The 22494-nt window shown below is 39.8% G+C and overlaps 2 protein-coding genes across 2 annotated transcripts; both read left to right on the top strand.

Annotated features, from left to right (window-relative positions):
• The first annotated feature begins 1277 nt into the window (after positions 1-1277).
• Positions 1278-15282, top strand: LOC135474994 (E3 ubiquitin-protein ligase CHIP-like). Its single transcript, XM_064754719.1, is given in 7 exon segments — positions 1278-1476; positions 2319-2484; positions 3109-3184; positions 4091-4147; positions 11368-11484; positions 14270-14363; positions 14366-15282. Coding segments are annotated over 7 exon segments (738 nt in total). The 3' UTR covers positions 14395-15282.
• A 4958-nt stretch (positions 15283-20240) lies between these two features.
• Positions 20241-21143, top strand: LOC135461698 (protein transport protein SEC31-like). The gene has a single exon (XM_064738897.1). The coding sequence runs from the start codon at positions 20241-20243 to the stop codon at positions 21141-21143; it is 903 nt and encodes a 300-aa protein (XP_064594967.1).
• Positions 21144-22494: the final 1351 nt, after the last annotated feature.

The following is a 22494-nucleotide window of genomic DNA, read 5'->3' as shown; positions in this document are numbered from 1 at the left end:
TGACCTAAACCGTGTGGTCTCTGTAATTTACTAACCTGTTGTGAGTTTTGTTTTTTTGAGCAATTGTCCATGTGGAAGTCCATATGAGCGAAGCTGGGCGTTACGGTAGGAACTTTAGGCTACAGTAAACCCTGAAAATCTCCTTCTCTTTTGTCAGTTTGTGTTATCCCTATGGAATATGTTTGGTTAGGCCAACCTAAGGAAAGGTTAGTTCATTTGTAGGAATATGTGCAGCGGAGCTGTAACTTGCACAACTACGTTGGTCAATCAGATTTACCCCACTGCGCAACTAAGCGGCTAGATGACAGCAGTGTCATCTTATACATTGACAACAATGTGTAAACAAATTAAAAACATTGGACATCATTCTGTCAATAACCAGAAATTATGTTTAGTTTGAATACTATAGTTTGACTGAAGCACAGTCAGGTTGAGTCTGAGAAATATTATGTCCTGCCCTTCACCTGAGTGCCAATGAATGAATGAATGCTTGGGGTTTTATGTTGTACTTACAAATTGTTCAGTCATATGACGACAAGGAGTCAGTGGGTGTGGGTACATATAGTGTTTCTTCTTGTGGCAGGGCGACAAAACAAAGTCATAACATCTCCCCTTCTCATTACCACAACACAACATGGTAGGATAATCCAACAAAGAATGGCTCTCCAGACTGCTCTCTCCATTGATTTCAAGACAGCCACCATTTGAATCGTCAACGTCAACCAAACTCTTAGATTCCATAATTGGTATTTGATTTTATTACAGATAGTGCAAAACTAGGATTCTAGAAATAATCCGTTTCCAAAAAGTTAAGATTGTTTGGCAAAAATATTCAAGAAATCAAAAATCTCCCCCCCCCTCCAAAAAAAAGTTCCCAACATTGTATTCATCTGTTTAATCGTATCTCAGCAGTCTTGAAAATATGGTGGTACCACATGGTTTCTCCTGAGAAATGGATTACCCCTGCAAAAATTGTGGGTGGGAAAAGAAGATGTTATGACATGTATTTGGCAACACCAACAAGCGGTAGGGCCTTCAGCTAAAGGTTGAACAGCAGTGGTTATAGCATATCCAAATATTTCTCAATCTACTAGTCAGCGTACTTGGACTAGAAATTATAGTGTGTTAGACAACTGAACTGGGCCTGATGGAAGGTGTCATTGTATCTTATATAATGACAGGCATCTGTATTCTCTCACATTTATTTGCAATTCGCTTGATAAACAACATGGTAGATACATTGTCTGGTTGTTGTAGTGTGGTGTCTGTCTGTTTAGATGAAGAGTCCAAACACACCAACATACTTCACAAACCGGGCGTTGTGTTACCTGAAGAAGAAGCAGTGGGAGAGGGCAGCACAAGACTGTAGGAATGCACTGGACCTAGATAGAGCCCTGGTGAAGGGTCACTTCTTCCTGGGTCAGGCGCTGGTCGAGCTGGGTGTATTCGATGAGGGAGTAGGGAGCTTAAAGAGAGGTAAACCATCATACAGTGAGAACCCTACCACATGTGAAGTATTGACACATTTAGTCACTTATCATCAGCATCTCCGCACTTTTGTGGAATACAAGAAAATTATTTACACAGTTAGTTGAGCAGCATAAACTAACTTCTTTTAGTATTGTAATGGCTGGAAACTACAGTTTATATAAGGTCCCAGGTGTGATGTTGAGCGATGATGTCATTTGTTAAAATGCCTGCAGGTGTGATGTTGATCGGTGATGTCATTTGTTAAAATGCCTGCAGGTGTGATGTTGATCGATGATGTCATTTGTTAAAATGCCTGCAGGTGTGATGTTGATCAATGATGTCATTTGTTAAAATGCCTGCAGGTGTGATGTTGATCGATGATGTCAGTTGTTAAAATGCCTGCAGGTATGATGTTGATCAATGATGTCATTTGTTAAAATGCTTGCAGGTGTGATGTTGATCGATGATGTCAGTTGTTAAAATTGCCTGCAGGTGTGATGTTGATCTATGATGTCATTTGTTAAAATTGCCTGCAGGTGTGATGTTCATCAATGATGTCATTTGTTAAAATGCCTGTTGATGGAAAATATGTATGAAGTAGAGAGCTGTTATTGAAAGAGGTCAAAAATAGGAATTTTTTCTTTATTGTTTTGGCATTAATTTGGCATTATTGTTTCCCTTGAAACCATGATCTTTGCTTCGGTGTTCCTTTTCATGTATCGCTTAAGCACCAATCATTCATTGACTTCATATTATTGATATTGCATAGAACTTGAAAGAAAATGACAGACTTGATGGTACTGATTGGTTTGCTTACTGTGCGGAGTGTCTTCATGTGTCCATTTCAGCCTTTGACTTGGCCAAAGAACAGAAACTGAACTTCGGAGATGATATTGCGAGTGCAATGCGCGTGGCCAAAAAGAAGAAGTGGAACAGTATTGAAGAAAAACGAATACAACAAGAGATTGACTTGCAGTCTTACATAAATAAACTCATTTTAGACGACAGAAATAGGTAAGTAAGTGGGCATTGTTTTGGTGAAGGTTGTGGTTGTTAAGGTAAACAGCAGAAATATTATCATTATGGACATGTACTAGACTGGTGGATATCAAATAGAAAGTGGATAAGGTAACGGTTGTAAATTTTGAGATGATGCTCTCAGGGACAGTCGAGTGCCAAAAAATGAAAAACTTGTAAATGAGCAACCTTAGAGTGAAGCAGATTCTGAGGTAGCTGGTTCCAAACCCAGAGAGGTGTTGGATAATTTTCAGCACCAGATTCTCTTCAATTCAGAAGCTAGGAAGTGTTTTTTCAAATAGCTATTTGGGTCATGGTTTCACAAATTTGCCAAAAGTTTATTTTTTTTTTGCTTGAGCAAACATGATTTGCATAAGCAACATAATACCATATTTAATTGTGTCTGACAAATTTTTTTGTGAAACACTGCATAGTGGACATGGGAAAAAAATGCTAATTTACTTCACTTATTAAGTGTGGTGAAACGAGGTTCTAGTACTGCCTTCCATGTATTGTCTTGTTTTGAACTTTCTGAAAGCTGCTGCAGAAACATGAGCAATATTGGTGCTATGCATACTACATGCATTACTTGTTTACATGTGATCTGATCTGTTTTACCAGGCATGTCGAAGCAGTGGAGGAGATAGTTGGGGAGGAAGATGTATCAAATGAGATTGAAACAATAGAAAAAGAACATGTAAGTCTCTTTATGCCATTTTCTAATGTGTGGAATCAATTTTAGAAAAGGATTTTGTCAGCGCTGTTTTATACCTTTAAGATATTGTGGGGTTATCTTAAAATAGGAATGCTCAGCTTGTTTGTTCTTGTCTCCCTAATGTAGTGTGCTCACTTCTGTAGTTGTTTTATAAGGTCATATCAATGATTTTACATATGCAACATTTTACATATATTAATAATTGTTAATAAATATGTATGTAGGCTTTTTTACATCATACTTTATAATAATTTTTCAGTCATATGATGTTGAGGAGTTATTAGGTTTGTGTACATATATTGTGTCTTCTAGTGGCAGGACCAGTCCATGCCCCCAATGTGGAGCCACCATTGAAGTATAATGTCTAATACACCAGACAGGGCACCCCACCCCACCTAACCTAGTTGCATATTGCCTGACCCCACACCCAGCCACATTATAGTGACACAGAGCCAGCCAGCCCTGTAAGGAATCTCAAACCTCCCAGTGCTGAGCGCCAGGCAATTCAGAAACAAGTAACATTTTCAAGGTCTTTGGTATGATGCAACCCGGGGGTGATCCCAGATATCCCCACATCAAGGTGGACACTAAAACCATTAGGTCACTGAAGAGGTTCCCCTTGTTAGTAGTGTCCAGTGTAAACATGTTGCATAGCAGGGAACCAGAGTAAAATGAAACCACACATTTCATCATACACCGGTCAGTCAACTGTGGTGTGTAGAGTTTTCCTCATTTGTAAAGAAAATGTCTGTGGTTAAGTTTATTCAGTACTTGAAGTTCTGAGTGTTAAGGTTTTTCAGGGATTTGTATATGTTGTTCTTCACTCCTTACTCTGGTATAAAACAACAATCAAATAATGTAAATATGAAATATACTGTCTGTTTTTAGCAAAGGCGCCTTGTGGAAGTAAATGAGTTGTTTGCCCAGCTGGATGAGAGAAGACGGGTAAGACATTATTGGATTCTCTTTTCTCAACTGGCACATCATCATTGATTCCCATACCTTTATTATATGGCCACCTAAGAGTTTACTTTTAAGTTTGATTAATTCTTTGTCAGAAAAACTTAGTGTAACTGTGTTGACATCTGAAGTATCATCTCAGGCCTGACTGTGCTTCTGAAAGTGATATTTAACATTCACATGCCAAACTCTAGGTGAAATACAGGAATTCTTCTTTTTCCATTTTTTTCTATTTTTCTCATGTTGTGAGAGTTGAGGTCTGAAATTGGACAGTTCATCACCAACATTACTACGAGCACTGTAATTCTTCCACGCAAAAAACTCACGGCCAACATTACTCCGAGCACTGTAATTCTTCCACGCACAAAACTTACGGCCAACATTACTACGAGCACTGTAATTCTTCCACGCACAAAACTTACGGCCAACATTACTCCGAGCACTGTAATTCTTCCACACACAAAACTCACGGCCAACATTACTCCGAGCACTGTAATTCTTCCACACACAAAACTCAAGGCCAACATTACTCCGAGCACTGTAATTCTTCCACACACAAAACTCACTGCCAACATTACTCCGAGCACTGTAATTCTTCCACGCACAAAACTCACGGCCAACATTGCGCCGAGCACTGTAATTCTTCCACACACAAAACTCACTGCCAACATTACTCCGAGCACTGTAATTCTTCCACGCACAAAACTCACGGCCAACATTAAAACTCACGGCCAACATTACTCCGAGCACTGTAATTCTTCCACGCACAAAACTCACGGCCAACATTACTCCGAGCACTGTAATTCTTCCACACACAAAATTCACTGCCAACATTACTCCGAGCACTGTAATTCTTCCACGCACAAAACTTACGGCCAACATTACTACGAGGACTGTAATTCTTCCACACACAAAACTCACTGCCAACATTACTCCGAGCACTGTAATTCTTTCACGCACAAAACTTACGGCCAACATTACTCCGAGCACTGTAATTCTTCCACGCACAAAACTGATGGCCAACATTACTACGAGCACTGTAATTCTTCCACACACAAAACTCACTGCCAACATTACTCCGAGCACTGTAGTTCTTCCACACACAAAACTCACTGCCAACATTACTCCGAGCACTGTAATTCTTCCACACACAAAACTCACTGCCAACATTACTCCGAGCACTGTAATTCTTCCACACACAAAACTCACAGCCAACATTACTACGAGCACTGTAATTCTTCCACACACAAAACTCACCGCCAACATCACTCCGAGCACTGTAATTCTTCCACACACAAAACTCACAGCCAACATTACTCCGAGCACTGTAATTCTTCCACACGCAAAACTTACAGCCAACATTACTACGAGCACTGTAAATCTTCCACACACAAAACTCACGGCCAACATTACTCCGAGCACTGTAATTCTTCCACACACAAAACTCACGGCCAACATTACTCCGAGCACTGTAATTCTTCCACACACAAAACTCACGGCCAACATTACTCCGAGCACTGTAATTCTTCCACACACAAAACTCACGGCCAACATTAAAACTCACTGCCAACATTACTCCGAGCACTGTAATTCTTCCACACACAAAACTCACGGCCAACATTAAAACTCACTGCCAACATTACTCCGAGCACTGTAATTCTTCCACACACAAAACTCACAGCCAACATTAAAACTCACGGCCAACATTACTCCGAGCACTGTAATTCTTCCACACACAAAACTCACTGCCAACATTACTCCGAGCACTGTAATTCTTCCACACACAAAACTCACTGCCAACATTACTCCAAGCACTGTAATTCTTCCACACACAAAACTCACTGCCAACATTACTCCGAGCACTGTAATTCTTCCACACACAAAACTTACTGCCAGCATTACTCCGAGCACTGTAATTCTTCCACACACAAAACTCACTGCCAACATTACTCCGAGCACTGTAATTCTTCCACACACAAAACTGACGGCCAACATTACTCCGAGCACTGTAATTCTTCCACGCACAAAACTGACGGCCAACATCACTACGAGCACTGTAATTCTTCCACACACAAAACTCACTGCCAACATTACTCCGAGCACTGTAATTCTTCCACGCACAAAACTCACGGCCAACATTAAAACTCACGGCCAACATTACTCCGAGCACTGTAATTCTTCCACACACAAAACTCACTGCCAACATTACTCCAAGCACTGTAATTCTTCCACACACAAAACTCACGGCAAACATTACTCCAAGCACTGTAATTCTTCCACACACAAAACTCACGGCAAACATTACTCCAAGCACTGTAATTCTTCCACACACAAAACTCACTGCCGACATTACTCCGAGCACTGTAATTCTTCCACACACAAAACTGACGGCCAACATTGCGCCGAGCACTGTAATTCTTCCACACGCAAAACTCACTGCCAACATTACTCCGAGCACTGTAATTCTTCCACGCACAAAACTCACTGCCAACATTTCTCCGAGCACTGTAATTCTTCCACACACAAAACTCACCGCCAACATTACTCCGAGCACTGTAATTCTTCCACACACAAAACTCACTGCCAACATTACTCCGAGCACTGTAATTCTTCCACACACAAAACTCACGGCCAACATTACTCCGAGCACTGTAATTCTTCCACACACAAAACTCACGGCCAACATTACCCCGAGCACTGTAATTCTTCCACACACAAAACTGATGGCCGACATTACTCCGAGCACTGTAATTCTTCCACACACAAAACTCACTGCCAACATTAAATATTCTGGAAGTTGAGCTCCTATGAATTAGTCATTCGATATTTTTAAGTTACATGACCAGCTCTTCTACAACATGGAATGATCTGGAGTGATTATCCATGTTACGATCAGGCTCTCTGTTTCCTGTGTTACGTGTTGCAACTAATCCGACTCTTGTGGCATTTCCACTCTCTAGAAGTGGGATGTACCTGACTACTTGTGTGAGAAGATAAGCTTTTTAACCTGTAGCATACTAATCAGGCTCTTCTGTTATTTCCTCTCTCTAGAAGCTGGATGTACCTGACTACCTGTGTGAGAAGATATTCGTTTTACCTGTAGCATACTAATCAGGCTCTTCTGTTATTTCCTCTCTCTAGAAGCTGGATGTACCTGATTACCTTTGTGAGAAGATAAGCTGTTTTACCTGTAGCATGCTAATCAGGCTTATCTGTTATTTCCCCTCTGTAGAAGCTGGATGTACCTGATTGCATGTGTGAGAAGATAAGCTGTTTTACCTGTAGCATACTAATCAGGCTTATCTGTTATTTCCTCTCTGTAGAAGTGGGATGTACCTGATTACATGTGTGAGAAGATAAGCTGTTTTACCTGTAGAATGCTAATCAGGCTCATCTGTTATTTCACCTCTGTAGAAGCTGGATGTGCCTGACCACCTGTGTGAGAAGATAAGCTGTTTTACCTCTAGCATACTAATCAGGCTCATCTGTTATTTCCCCTCTGTAGAAGTGGTATGTACCTGATTACATGTGTGAGAAGATAAGCTGTTTTACCTGTAGAATGCTAATCAGGCTCATCTGTTATTTCTTCTCTCTAGAAGCAAAATGTATGTACCTGATTACATGTGTTAGAAGATGAACTGTTTTACCTGTAGCATACTAATCAGGCTCTTCTGTTATTCCTCTCTCTAGAAGCTGGATGTACCTGATTACCTTTGTGAGAAGATAAGCTGTTTTACCTGTTGCATGCTAATCAGGCTTATCTGTTATTTCCCCTCTGTAGAAGCTGGATGTACCTGATTGCATGTGTGAGAAGATAAGCTGTTTTACCTGTAGCATACTAATCAGGCTTATCTGTTATTTCCTCTCTGTAGAAGTGGGATGTACCTGATTACATGTGTGAGAAGATAAGCTGTTTTACCTGTAGAATGCTAATCAGGCTCATCTGTTATTTCCCCTCTGTAGAAGCTGGATGTGCCTGACCACCTGTGTGAGAAGATAAGCTGTTTTACCTCTAGCATACTAATCAGGCTCATCTGTTATTTCCCCTCTGTAGAAGTGGGATGTACCTGATTACATGTGTGAGAAGATAAGCTGTTTTACCTGTAGAATGCTAATCAGGCTCATCTGTTATTTCTTCTCTCTAGAAGCAAAATGTATGTACCTGATTACATGTGTTAGAAGATGAACTGTTTTACCTGTAGCATACTAATCAGGCTCTTCTGTTATTTCCTCTCTCTAGAAGCTGGATGTACCTGATTACCTTTGTGAGAAGATAAGCTGTTTTACCTGTAGCATGCTAATCAGGCTTATCTGTTATTTCCTCTCTGTAGAAGTGGGATGTACCTGATTACATGTGTGAGAAGATAAGCTGTTTTACCTGTAGAATGCTAATCAGGCTCATCTGTTATTTCCCCTCTGTAGAAGCTGGATGTGCCTGACCACCTGTGTGAGAAGATAAGCTGTTTTACCTCTAGCATACTAATCAGGCTCATCTGTTATTTCCCCTCTGTAGAAGTGGGATGTACCTGATTACATGTGTGAGAAGATAAGCTGTTTTACCTGTAGAATGCTAATCAGGCTCATCTGTTATTTCTTCTCTCTAGAAGCAAAATGTATGTACCTGATTACATGTGTTAGAAGATGAACTGTTTTACCTGTAGCATACTAATCAGGCTCTTCTGTTATTTCCTCTCTCTAGAAGCTGGATGTACCTGATTACCTTTGTGAGAAGATAAGCTGTTTTACCTGTTGCATGCTAATCAGGCTTATCTGTTATTTCCTCTCTGTAGAAGTGGGATGTACCTGATTACATGTGTGAGAAGATAAGCTGTTTTACCTGTAGAATGCTAATCAGGCTCATCTGTTATTTCCCCTCTGTAGAAGCTGGATGTGCCTGACCACCTGTGTGAGAAGATAAGCTGTTTTACCTCTAGCATACTAATCAGGCTCATCTGTTATTTCCCCTCTGTAGAAGTGGGATGTACCTGATTACATGTGTGAGAAGATAAGCTGTTTTACCTGTAGAATGCTAATCAGGCTCATCTGTTATTTCTTCTCTCTAGAAGCAAAATGTATGTACCTGATTACATGTGTTAGAAGATGAACTGTTTTACCTGTAGCATACTAATCAGGCTCTTCTGTTACTTCTTCTCTCTAGAAGCAAAATGTACCTGATTACCTGTGTGAGAAACTAAGCTGTTTTACCTGTAGCATGCTAATCAGGCTCATCTGTTATTTCCCCTCTCTAGAAGCTCAATGTACCTGATTACATGTGTGAGAAGATGAGCTGTTTTACCTGTTGCATGCTAATCAGGCTCTTCTGTTATTTCCCCTCTGTAGAAGCTGGATGTATCTAATTACCTGCATAAGAAGATGAGCTGTTTTACCTGTAGCATGCTAATCAGGCTCATCTGTTATTTCACCTCTGTAGAAGCTGGATGTACCTGATTACCTATGTGGGAAGATACTGTAAATGCCTTTTTATTCTCGGTCATAAACTTTTGCAGATTTGGTAAGAAGACACATTCGAGGAATCAACTTTCACAAATCTTAACAGAATTTTTGGACAACTGATTTTTGGACAAACGAAAATCAAACTCCAATACAGAAACGTCAAGTAATAAAATGACTCAATCATTCAAGTAACAGTGCTATCGTTTAAACTTTTTTGTAGCTGTGAGACGTGACAAAAATTCTATACAGTACAGTAACTTGATCAGACAAAGGAAGTTAATCCTCCTAAGGTTTTAATCTTTTAAAGACTGTTAATCTTTATAAGATGAACCCCTTACCTGCTGTGTGAGCAAATATTCATGTCACTCACTCCTGGAGACGACGAAGGATTAAATGTGATATATACAAATCCCACTGTTTAATTCTCGTGCATCAGCAGTGTGAGTGAAACTTTGAGTGAACTGTGACAGATATGAGTAAATTTCTCACAAATCATCATTATGAAAAGGAAGTTTGAAGCGCAGAAACTCCCGAACTATGTGTTGGGCGCGTCTGAAAGGTGATCTGACTGGAAGGCAAGTACAGTCGATAAAAAAACAGCCTCTCTCATCGTATGTATATCGTATCACTTTGTATGCCTCCAACCGCGGCAATAAATAAACAACAACAATGTCGCATTGTGGCGATCCTTGAACGGAGCTAAGCCTCCTTAAAAGACAGCAAGATTAACTGACGATCATTTAAGCTGGATTTGTGAAAGCCGGAATACATTCTAATTATGTATTTCTAATTAATGTGTTTGAAAAAATGATAGAACTGTAGTGCTTTTTAACAAATTTAACAAATTTATAACTGTAACACATGTTACATTAATAAATTTCTTACATGGGTTTTATATGCGATGGCACTTATTTTCGCGCAAATGTGTTCACCACAAAATCTGTACCATGCACCTGACTACCTGTGTGAGAAAATAAGCTGTTTTACCTGTAGCATACTAATCAGGCTCTGTGTTATTTCCTCTCTCTAGAAGGTAGATGTACCTGACTATCTGTGTGAGAAGATAAGCTGTTTTATCTGTGGCACTCTAATCAGGCTCTGTGTTATTTCCTTTCTTTAGAAGCAGAGTGTACCTGACCACCTGTGTGAGAAGATTAGCTGTTTTACCTGTAGCATACTAATCAGGCTCTTCTGTTATTTCCTCTCTCTAGAAGGTAGATGTACCTGACTACCTGTGTGAGAAAATAAGCTGTTTTACCTGTAGCATACTAATCAGGCTCTGTGTTATTTCCTCTCTCTAGAAGGTAGATGTACCTGACTATCTGTGTGAGAAGATAAGCTGTTTTATCTGTGGCACTCTAATCAGGCTCTGTGTTATTTCCTCTCTTTAGCAGCAGAGTGTACCTGACCACCTGTGTGTGAAGATTAGCTGTTTTATCTGTGGCACTCTAATCAGGCTCTGTGTTATTTCCTCTCTTTAGAAGCAGAGTGTACCTGACCACCTGTGTGAGAAGATTAGCTGTTTTACCTGTAGCACACTAATCAGGCTCTGTGTTATTTCCTCTCTTTAGAAGCAGAGTGTACCTGACCACCTGTGTGAGAAGATAAGCTGTTTTACCTGTAGCACTCTAATCAGGCTCTGTGTTATTTCCTCTCTTTAGAAGCGGGATGTACCTGATTACCTGTGTGGGAAGATAAGCTGTTTTACCTGTAGCACTCTAATCAGGCTCTGTGTTATTTCCTCTCTTTAGAAGCGGGATGTACCTGACTACCTGTGTGGGAAGATAAGCTTTGAGCTGATGCGTGAACCTGTGATTACACCTAGTGGTATTACCTATGACAGAAAAGATATCGTAGAACATTTGCAGGTGAGACCCATTTTCTCTCCACACCTATAAAACAAACTGTTACAGGTATTTTGAACATAGTTTACTTACGGTGTCTTATCATTAGTTATAGCATTAACTAATGCATTCATCTGTTGTAAGTAAGCCCACTGCAAACATCGTAACGTCTTAATTTTTCTTTGTTTAAGTGCAGTTTTGAACAGTGCATTTTTGCTTTGCCCTACTGTTACTACAGGGGGGTCTTTGCCAACAGTAGGCTGTTTATGATGCTCATATTGCCCTCCATCCATAATACTGACTGTCATTTGTTCATGAAAAATTCTTGAGTATGGTGTTGCAAGTTAATAAGTAATTGTAATCGCTCATCTGTTTTGGGTAGGCAGTAAGAAGAATAAACACTTTATTAATGCTTTCTAGTAAGAACTCCAGGTTCCTGTCTGGAGTTGATTTTGATGCCTTAATCTACATACATATGTCAATAAGGACAAATACGCAGCCTGGAAATTAGGCTTGACTTCTCAGTTTGCTCTGATTACAGACCATGTAGCTTATTACTCTTTGTGTACTTCAATGCATGTTGGGGCCTGTACGGCATAGTGATTAGTGTACCAGCACCGTGCAGTGACCCAGGAGCCTCTCTCCAGTCATACATGGCAAGGTCTGCCAGCAAATTATGAATAAATTCAAAGCATGTTAATAAGCACATTATCTTACAGTTTGAAATTTAAAAAAAAAGAATAACTTCTTTACTTTATACATGTTATAAACCATTTACCATATCCTTCATATTTGTTTACTAACTTCCCTGAAGGTGTTTATGAATGTCCAAAAAGAAAAAAAAAAACATGTGAACTTAAGTAGCATAAGTAAAAATGAAAAAAGTATTGAAAGTGTAGTATTCCATATTAAAATGTCTGGTTGGTAGAAAGTTCAAAGTGGTGTATTCCATATTAAAATGTCTGGTTGGTAGAAAGTTCAAAGTAGTGTATTCCATGTTGAAATGTCTGGTTGGTAGAAACTTCAAAGTAGTGTATTCCATATTTAAATGTCTGGTTGGTAGAAACTTCAAAGTGGTGTATTCCATATTAAAATGTCTGGTTGGTAGAAAGTTCAAAGTAGTGTATTCCATATTAAAATGTCTGGTTGGTAGAAAGTTCAAAGTAGTGTATTCCATGTTAAAATGTCTGGTTGGTAGAAAGTTCAAAGTAGTGTATTCCATGTTGAAATGTCTGGTTGGTAGAAAGTTCAAAGTAGTGTATTCCATATTAAAATGTCTGGTTGGTAGAAAGTTCAAAGTGGTGTATTCCATATTAAAATGTCTGGTTGGTAGAAAGTTCAAAGTAGTGTATTCCATATTTAAATGTCTGGTTGGTAGAAACTTCAAAGTAGTGTATTCCATATTAAAATGTCTGGTTGGTAGAAAGTTCAAAGTGGTGTATTCCATATTAAAATGTCTGGTTGGTAGAAACTTCAAAGTAGTGTATTCCATATTTAAATGTCTGGTTGGTAGAAAGTTCAAAGTAGTGTATTCCATGTTGAAATGTCTGGTTGGTAGGAACTTCAAAGTAGTGTATTCCATATTTAAATGTCTGGTTGGTAGAAAGTTCAAAGTAGTGTATTCCATATTTAAATGTCTGGTTGGTAGAAACTTCAAAGTAGTGTATTCCATATTTAAATGTCTGGTTGGTAGAAACTTCAAAGTAGTGTTTTCCATATTTAAATGTCTGGTTGGTAGAAAGTTCAAAGTAGTGTATTCCATATTTAAATGTCTGGTTGGTAGAAAGTTCAAAGTAGTGTATTCCATGTTAAAATGTCTGGTTGGTAGAAAGTTCAAAGTAGTGTATTCCATATTAAAATGTCTGGTTGGTAGAAAGTTCAAAGTAGTGTACTCCATATTTAAATTTCTGGTACATACATAGAAAACATCAAGTATGAGAACATAAGTCTCTGGGAAGCAATGAGTGTAAAATATCCCATGTTTAAATGTGGCTTTTTGAATAATGTTGATAATACATCCTTTGTTGAAAATGAACAATTGATTGGTATTTGATACAAGCATATGTGGTACAGGTAGGTAGGTTGATATCAGTTTGGATACTGAATGGATACTTGCACCAGAAATTCATCCTGATGATAAAAAAAAGTATAGATTCTCAAGTTGAGAGGATAACATTTGTACCTGACCAGTCCATATAATTGTATGTTTCAAATTAGAAAGCAAACTTCCTGTTGGGAAAACAACATGAACATATAAAATGTCATGGCCTGCTTCTGAACCAAGGCAATAAGGCTGGTCCTATTTACTGATGTAACTAGCAGGTGCTTACTAACAGGGTTGTGTCCCTTCCCCTGTCAGTGATCTCAGAATTGAATATTTCTGCTGGGGTGTTAATTGTGACAATACAATTATATTTTACTACGTTCATGTATATTTAGTTAAGTGTAGGTGATGTCAGTGCTGAAATTGGTGACAAACAGATGAGAAATTTAGTCAGTAGCTTATATCAACTTGGGTATCAAACAAATCAGGTGTTAAAGAGTAGTTAATGTCAACTTCGACATCAAACAGATCAGGTTATGCAAGATTAGCATGTAATGCTGAAGTTAGAAATCAGACATTTTCAGTTTGAAACATCAAACATGTTGAGTATTAAGTATTAGCTTAAAGTGTTAAGCAGTAAGAGAATAATGGCTGTTTTCTACTTACCCAAGACATTAAGCATGCATGGTTAATGTTATTGCTCATCTGCGATGTGTTGGTACAACGAACATGAATGTATTCTGTGATGGATGTTCTCTTCTCCAGCGAGTGGGTCATTTTGACCCTGTGACGCGGACAGACCTTGTACAAGACCAGTTGATCCCTAATTTGGCCATGAAAGAAGTGATTGACACGTTTTTGGAGAGAACCCCTGGGCAGAGGATTACTGACCCCTCCCAGACCTCTATCTCCCATCAAGCTCTCTACCCCTCTCACATCAAAGAGGACTGTACAGCTCCGCCACAGTGTATATATGTATGAAGGGACGGGAACAAGGACTCTGTCCAACTGTGTAATGATCATTGCTACACGTACCATTGGATTCACACTCTCTGGCATTCCCATGTCATCTTTTACCATGTCTTGTCACCACATTCACATTTTATGAAAAGATAAAAGCAGCAGGTTGGAACTACCTGGCATTGTGTGGTATACAAACGGTTTTATGGATCAAACTGTGTTTCACATATAGGTACTGGAATTTTCCACTGTACTTTGTCATTGTTGAAGTGTATATATACTCCTCTTAAAGCTCATGGCTTTGGCAGCATTCTGTATGTGCTGTTTAAATATATTTATACTGATGTGAGTTTATTTGCTGATATGCAAGTGTTCTCTGTTCATAAATTATATGGGGAAAATATTCACTTTGTTTGTGAAAGGAAGCTGCATCCTGTCATGGCAAAGCAATATGTGGAGAATCTCTTAATTTTTTGTCGCTTTTATTGTACATGTATTAAATGCACTTGTTAAATACTTATCATAAAGATGCATTGGTTTTAAAGGAATAATAGAATTAAACATGAAGTAAAATGATCTGAAAGTATAAAACAGGTAAACAGTTTACACAGACTTGTTGCGATGAATTTGTGTGTTGCACATCAGTGGTGAGCCCAAATCAAAGTTTGGCCCCTGATCCAAAACTAACATTCTCTGTTGTTAGTGTTGTAATTGAAACTTCTGAAACATGTAAAGAACAATAATTCGTTCATGTGATGGTCATGAAATATTACCTTTAGAATTTGTAAATCTTTGATTTTAATTAAATGTTGAAATGGATTTTTCTCTAATGTCCAGAGTTTTGGCAAAAGGCCGTTGAGTCTATCATTCCAAAATCTGAACTTCATGGTACCAACAAGCGCCCTGACCACCCTCCGCCCTCCTGCTAACTGCATCATTTCACACACACACACCAACACCAATTAGCCTCAACTAAAGGACAACCATAAAAGTCAGCAAACCAGATAGTTATCTGGGTTGTCTGCTAGAAATGTGGGGGATATTGTGAATGTAATGGCCACAGCAATAGCCTATGCAGAACAAAGTTCTATTTGCACCCTCACACACACACGTCAAAGTTTCAGTGGGTGTTGTTTCCTTGTTCAGACTAATGGTTTCATATGGATGGCCACTAGCCCAGGACCATTAAGATCACAGGCTCAGAATCATTGGTTTCACAGCAGTTCAAACTGGATTGTTTCAGGTATTAGAAGAGATTTTCCCCAGGCTTTGTCATGTACCAGAATAGGTGCTGTGGTTTCCTCAGACTTTGTCAGGTACCTTGAGAGGTGCTCTGGTCTGCCCAGGCTTTGTCAGGTACTGAAAGAGGTGCTGTGGTTTCCCCAGGCTTTGTCAGGTACCAGAAGAGGTGCTGTGTTTTCACCAGGCTTTGTCAGGTACTAGAAGAGGTTCTGTGGTTTCCCCAGGCTTTGTTAGGCACCAGAAGATGAACTGTGGTTTCCCCAGGCTTTGTCAGGTACCATGAGAGGTACAGTGGTTTCCCCAGATTTCTCAGGTTTCTCCCTCCCGATTGCCAGAATCGAAATATTTGTAAGCACCGTATACTGAAAATCCAGTAACTACATGAAAAATATTGTTCTTGTAATTACTTCAGGTCCCAGGTAGGGTTACAACTGTAGGCTTTGAATCTCTTAGTGGACGCTATTCACATATTTGACATGATTTGTCTAGTTAAGTATACCAGTCATTAAGTGTAAATTTGCAAAATAAGTTTCAATTGTATGAATCTATGCGTGGAAACAGACATTCGTATACCAGCGGTCAACCAAACTTAACATTCCAGGGCCCGGTTGTTCTAAAACCGCTTTAAGAAGGGTGCAGTGCTTTCCCCAGATTTAACTTTAAGCCAACTCTTCAATTTTGTACATGGCTTAAAAAAAATGTGTAACGTTATATCAAATATGAACTAAATCTGCTTCTGTTATACTTGGCCGGACGACTACATTGACTAGGTTGACTAAAAAATTAAATAAAAAATATGACTTACTACCAATATTATCTGATACACTTTCGAACAGCTGGGTACAGGTCAATAGTAGCATGGCCGATTCCCAGAACGACGTATAACGCAAACCACCAAAGAACTAAGAAAGTACGATATAAAAAGAACGAAATTCGTACGGAATCGTGCAAGGAGAAGTAGTCAAGAATTTCCAGTGATGTTAGAAAGACGCAAGGAATATTCTAAAAGAATGAGTTGAATTAGTACTCGTATCATGTACAGTTTCATGCTGGTATGGAAGTTGTCGATAATAAAATATGTATCTCCTCTGCGATCTGATTGCAACTGTTCATATATGCAACGTGTCAGTCTAATTCAACAGGATGAGGATACAGCCCCATAGCTTTAGGTTAAGCGGAGTTAGATATGGCATGAGATTCGGGACGCTCTGTCCACATGTTCTCGAAACTAACGTTTGGGATAGACTACAAATCTTTCTGTAACAACCCCATACACTGCAAGAGAAAGCCCGGACTGGTATATGGATGATAACCCCATGACCATTACTTCTGGACACAATTCGTGACTGCTCTTACATGGAAGCACTCCTATGTGGGCATAAATTTTAGCATCGGAACTTTGTCTTGATCACATGATTGATATGTGCTGGAAATGTTATCTTGTGGTTATGCTGTGTGTTTGCATTTAATATTTATGCCTCTTAAATAAATGACCAGCCCCGATAACACAGTTGTTTGAGCCTCCGCTTCGGGAGCGGTAAATCTAGGGTCAATCCTGGATCGAGTCACACCTAAAACCTTAAAAGGGGAGGTTGTAACTTCCTCGCTTGCCGTTCAGCCCTAAGGAGATAGTGCAACGACTTGTTGACCCGTATGAGTATAATGGCTCGGGTTGGGCGGCTTTTTACTTGCCTTGGGTAAGGCGTCTCAGTGAAGCAGCACTATATAAAGGGAAATCCGTCCGGCAACAAGGAGGCACATTACGTGTACTCTAAGGATTCCTTCGTTGCCATATGACTAAAAAATTGTAAAGCACTATGTTAAACCCTAACCACTTAGCTCACTCTTTAATAAATGCTCTTTTCATTTATTTATTGATTGATTGATTGGTTGATTGCTGCAAAATAAATAAATCTCTTTCAACAGTGACGTTTTAAAGAGAGAAACGCCGTTTTTCATTGAAGAGCTTAACTAATTAGATGGGATCAGATGTTGATCCTAGCGTTAGATATTCTGAAGAAGAAATAATGCATTTATCATGCGCTAATACTTCCTATTTCCTTTTTATGAGTTGTGACATTTAGCGTACCAAGATGCTTCGCAGTAGGGGAGCCATGTTTACTGATCGAATAATGGCGCTTTGCTAGCACCCTCCTATATCACACAAGAGTTAGATCTATAGCCACTCTGTTTTCCGACTATAGAAAGACATCACCTCTTACCATTCTCAAATCTCGAATTCTGTCGAATTTTGACCTCAATATTTTGGAAAGTGAAGTCAGCTCCTTCACTGATTTGAATTTTGTATTCACGATTATAATTACATTCTAGAACTGCATATGTGGTATGACTTCGCCAACCATGGGGCTATAGGGGCCAATGGATGGCTGGTATCTGTGTCTTCATGTGTCCATGCCACCAACACCATTTTTAAAAGTCTTTGGTATGATCCAACCCAGGTTTTGATCCCTGATCTCCCGACTTCGAGACGGACGCTCTTACCATCACGCCACCGAAGCGGCCTCGCGGTCACTATCGTACAAGTTGGGTGTGACCGAAGTGAAAATAAGTGAAGCAAGTGATAACTTGATGACCATGTATGATTCTGTTCTTCACTCATGCAGCACATTGTGAGTGCTGTGTGCGCTTCGGGACCGGTAGATCCAGGATCAATCCTTGATCGAGTCACACCTAAGACTTTAAAAGAGGAAGTTGTAACTTCCTCGCTTGGCGTTCAGCATGAAGGGGATAGTGCAACGACTGGTTGACCCGTATCAGTATAATGGCTCGGGCGGGGCGGCTTACTTGCCTTCGGTAAGTCGTCTCAGTGAAGCAGCACTAAATAAAAGAGCGGTGGAAATCCGTCCTGCAACAAGGAGGCACATTACACGTACATGCACTCTAATGATTCCTTCGTCGTCATATAACTGAAAAAGTGTTGAGTACGACGTTAAACCCCAAGCACTCACTCAAGCACTACATGCTGTGTGTCTTTAATTATTTCATGAATAGTTTTTTTTATTATTATTATTGCATATGTACATCCAGTACGTGTGTGTGCAGTGCATATATCACAAGTACTTTAATGTTATATTCCCAGGGGGAATCCGCTGTAACATCAGAAATAATGCCGTAGCAGGTGGGGTCGAGCTACTTTAACCTTCTGTGAATGTGTGTGCGTTTTAAGTGCACGGAAGTGAGTGTGTAGTCCAATCTGTGAATAAGGCATTCTGGTTACATTATCGTTATATTGTTAACATGGCCATCTCCATCAGCCTATTAAAATCTATCGTGCTACTGATTCACACAAGCTGCTTAGTGCTTCCAAACATCAGCTAATGGATCTGTCTTCTAACAGTCCATCAAGACTTTCCCGTAAATCGAGCTGTCACCACGGCTGTTTCTTTATTGTATGTGCACAGGGCGACAATACTTGTATACAAGTCTGTTCATCATCGCAGCGCGGAAATCGTAAGAGACTGAACAATAATATCACGGTATAGCATACATACGGAATTTGCTTAGTGATTGACAGCGATTGGGAAAACATGAGCTCTTCGTATATAATGGCCACAGAATACAGAATACATGTATCTAGCTACATTTGTTAGGAGACATAAATAACCATTCTGTGGAATCCATACTGCGTGGGTTGAACTATCCACTCCTACAATAAATAAACCTATATTAGCGGACAGGTTATATACATGTGGACGGAACTGCATAAGGTTATCCCATGAGGTTTATTTTGCGGTGCAGCTCAAGCTGAGGTTATCTTGAATGGTATAGTACGTCTAATCATGCACTTTTGATCTGATCCTGTATTCTACATATTCAGTCACTGTTGATCATGCAGGCCTAAGCTACAGATCTAATTACACACGATTAATCTGACCCTGTATGCTACACATCTAATCATGCACTTTTGATCTGATCCTGTATTCTACATATTCAGTCACTGTTGATCATGCAGGCCTAAGCTACAGATCTAATTACACACGATTAATCTGACCCTGTATGCTACACATCTAATCATGTAGGGTTGGTCTGATTTTGTACACTGCAGATGTAATCATCCATGGTTTATCTGATTTTGTACGCTATAGATCCAGTCATGTACTATTGATCCGATCCTGTTCTCTGTACATCTAATCATGCACGGTTGGCATTATTTTGTACGCTACCTAATATCTAATTATGCACAGTTGATCTGATCCTGCATGCTATAAACATGCGCTGTTCATTTAATCCTCTTAAGGTATAGTCGCTGGATCTAGTCCAGTACGCTAGATCTAATAATGTCGGCCAGATCTGATCCTGTATGTTGTATCTGATCAAGATCGCTACATCTAATTCCCTCTCTACACCAGATGGGATCCTACACGCTATATTAAATTCTTTAGCTACGCCAAATCGACCATACACGCTACGTTGAAATCCTTAGCTACGTCAAATCGGATCTAATGCTACATCTAATCCCCTAGCTACATATGCGCCAAACCAAATCCTGCACGCCATATTTAATCCTCCTGCTATGTCAGTTCGGATCCTGCAGGCTATTTTTAATCCTCCAGCTATTTCAGATTGGATTTTGCAGGCTATGTCGAATTCTCCACCTATTTCAGATCGGATCATGCAGGCTATGTGTAATTCTCCACCTATTTTAAATCGGATCATGCAGGCTATGTGTAATTCTCCACCTATTTTAGATCGGATCATGCAGGCTATGTGTAATTCTCCACCTATTTTGGATCGGATCATGCAGGCTATGTGTAATTCTCCACCTATTTCAGATCGGATGAAGCAGGCTATGTGTAATTCTCCACCTATTCCAGATCGAATCATGCAAGCTATATCGAATTCTCCACCTATTTTGGATCGGATGAAGCAGGCTATGTGTAATTCTCCACCTATTTCAGATCGGATCATGCAGGCTATGTGTAATTCTCCATCTATTTTAGATCGGATCATGCAGGCTATGTGTAATTCTCCACCTATTTTAGATCGGATCATGCAGGCTATGTGTAATTCTCCACCTATTTTGGATCGGATCATGCAGGCTATGTGTAATTCTCCACCTATTTCAGATCGGATGAAGCAGGCTATGTGTAATTCTCCACCTATTCCAGATCGAATCATGCAAGCTATATCGAATTCTCCACCTATTTTGGATCGGATGAAGCAGGCTATGTGTAATTCTCCACCTATTTCAGATCGGATCATGCAGGCTATGTGTAATTCTCCATCTATTTTAGATCGGATCATGCAGGCTATGTGTAATTCTCCACCTATTTCAGATCGGATGAAGCAGGCTATGTGTAATTCTCCACCTATTTCAGATCGGATGAAGCAGGCTATGTGTAATTCTCCACCTATTTTAGATCGGATCATGCAGGCTATGTGTAATTCTCCACCTATTTTAGATCGGATCATGTAGGCTATGTGTAATTCTCCACCTATTTCAGATCGGATCATACAGGCTTTGTGTAATTCTCCACCTATTTCAGATCGGATCATGCAGGCTATGTGTAATTCTCCACCTATTTTAGATCGGGTCATGCAGGCTATGTGTAATTCTCCATCTATTTTGGATCGGATGAAGCAGGCTATGTGTAATTCTCCACCTATTTCAGATCGGATAATGCAGGCTATGTGTAATTCTCCACCTATTTTAGATCGGATCAGCCAAACTATGTCTAATTTTCCGGCTGTGCCAGATTGGATCCTACAAGCAAAATCTTTCAGCTACGTCAAATCGGATCCTGCACGCTACACCTAATCCTTCACACTAAAGGACACGAAACCATAGTAGTGAAGAAAACCTCAATGGAAAGAGTGAAACGAAAGGAGCTCACCTTCCATCATAAATATTTTATTTGCATGGTTAAGCACAGTAAGTGTATGTATGTTTAGATACAGTTTTGAATGTTTCTTCTGTCTTCACCTCTATGGTTTCTCTCCCTGGTTTATGACTGCTTGAATAAACTTGGGTTAACCTTGTGCAACTCTTTCGTTTGCTGCTGGACTGGTTGGTAATTCCTGGGACAAATATAGTGTTATATTAGTTCAAGATAACTCCAATCATTTTCCATTGGTCCATGACCATATTACAGACTTTGTCCAGCTAGCAAGTTTGTCTTAGCCTCAGATCAACACAGTGAATGGAAATAATACCCCTAAGTTGCCATCAAATACACGGGGAACATGGCAGCGGACAAGGTTTTATGTTTTTCATCCTAAGCCAGGCTCTTGGTCGACACATATCATGTATATCTAGCTTGGTTACGTTCAGCGCCGACTTGCTTCAGTACCTATGTTTCTCCGGCCCCCTGCATGCATGTACATGCACCTGTCGAATGGAGTGTTTTACTTTTCTATAAATCAAGTTTCCTGGGTGCCTAACACCCAACGAAATAGACAAACCTATCGCCTTACACGTTTGTCTCGGGCTTCAGTGTGCTGAAACATATTGACGCATACCCCGGGACACAGACCTTACTATTTTATATGGAAAAAAACATTAGGCGGCATTGTTTCCCAGCTACACTTGTTGTTGTCCAAGGCATATAGCTCGGGGACATAAGAATATAGCCATTCCCTAATGAAAGAAGATAGCAGTATGATAGAGGTAGACTATCTTGGCGCTCCTCGCATCGCGGAATAAGACCTATTTGAAGTTGTTGGAAGCCTGTGGTAGAACGTGGATATCATAGACATTCTGACGATCTAAGTGGTGAAGCCCTTAAACTGAGATAAAGTCTATTTTCAGAAGTGTCGGCGGGCGGAAA

The sequence above is a fragment of the Liolophura sinensis genome, chromosome 1 (assembly GCF_032854445.1).
Source record: "Liolophura sinensis isolate JHLJ2023 chromosome 1, CUHK_Ljap_v2, whole genome shotgun sequence".
Lineage (NCBI taxonomy): Eukaryota > Metazoa > Mollusca > Polyplacophora > Chitonida > Chitonidae > Liolophura > Liolophura sinensis.
The sequence above is the reverse complement of the archived record's forward strand: the minus strand, read 5'-3'. Positions and strand labels throughout refer to the sequence as shown.

Bases quoted from the DNA above. Each gene is read 5' to 3' on its own strand.
- LOC135461698 (XM_064738897.1), top strand. From the start codon at position 20,241: ATGTCAGTTCGGATCCTGCAGGCTATTTTTAATCCTCCAGCTATTTCA.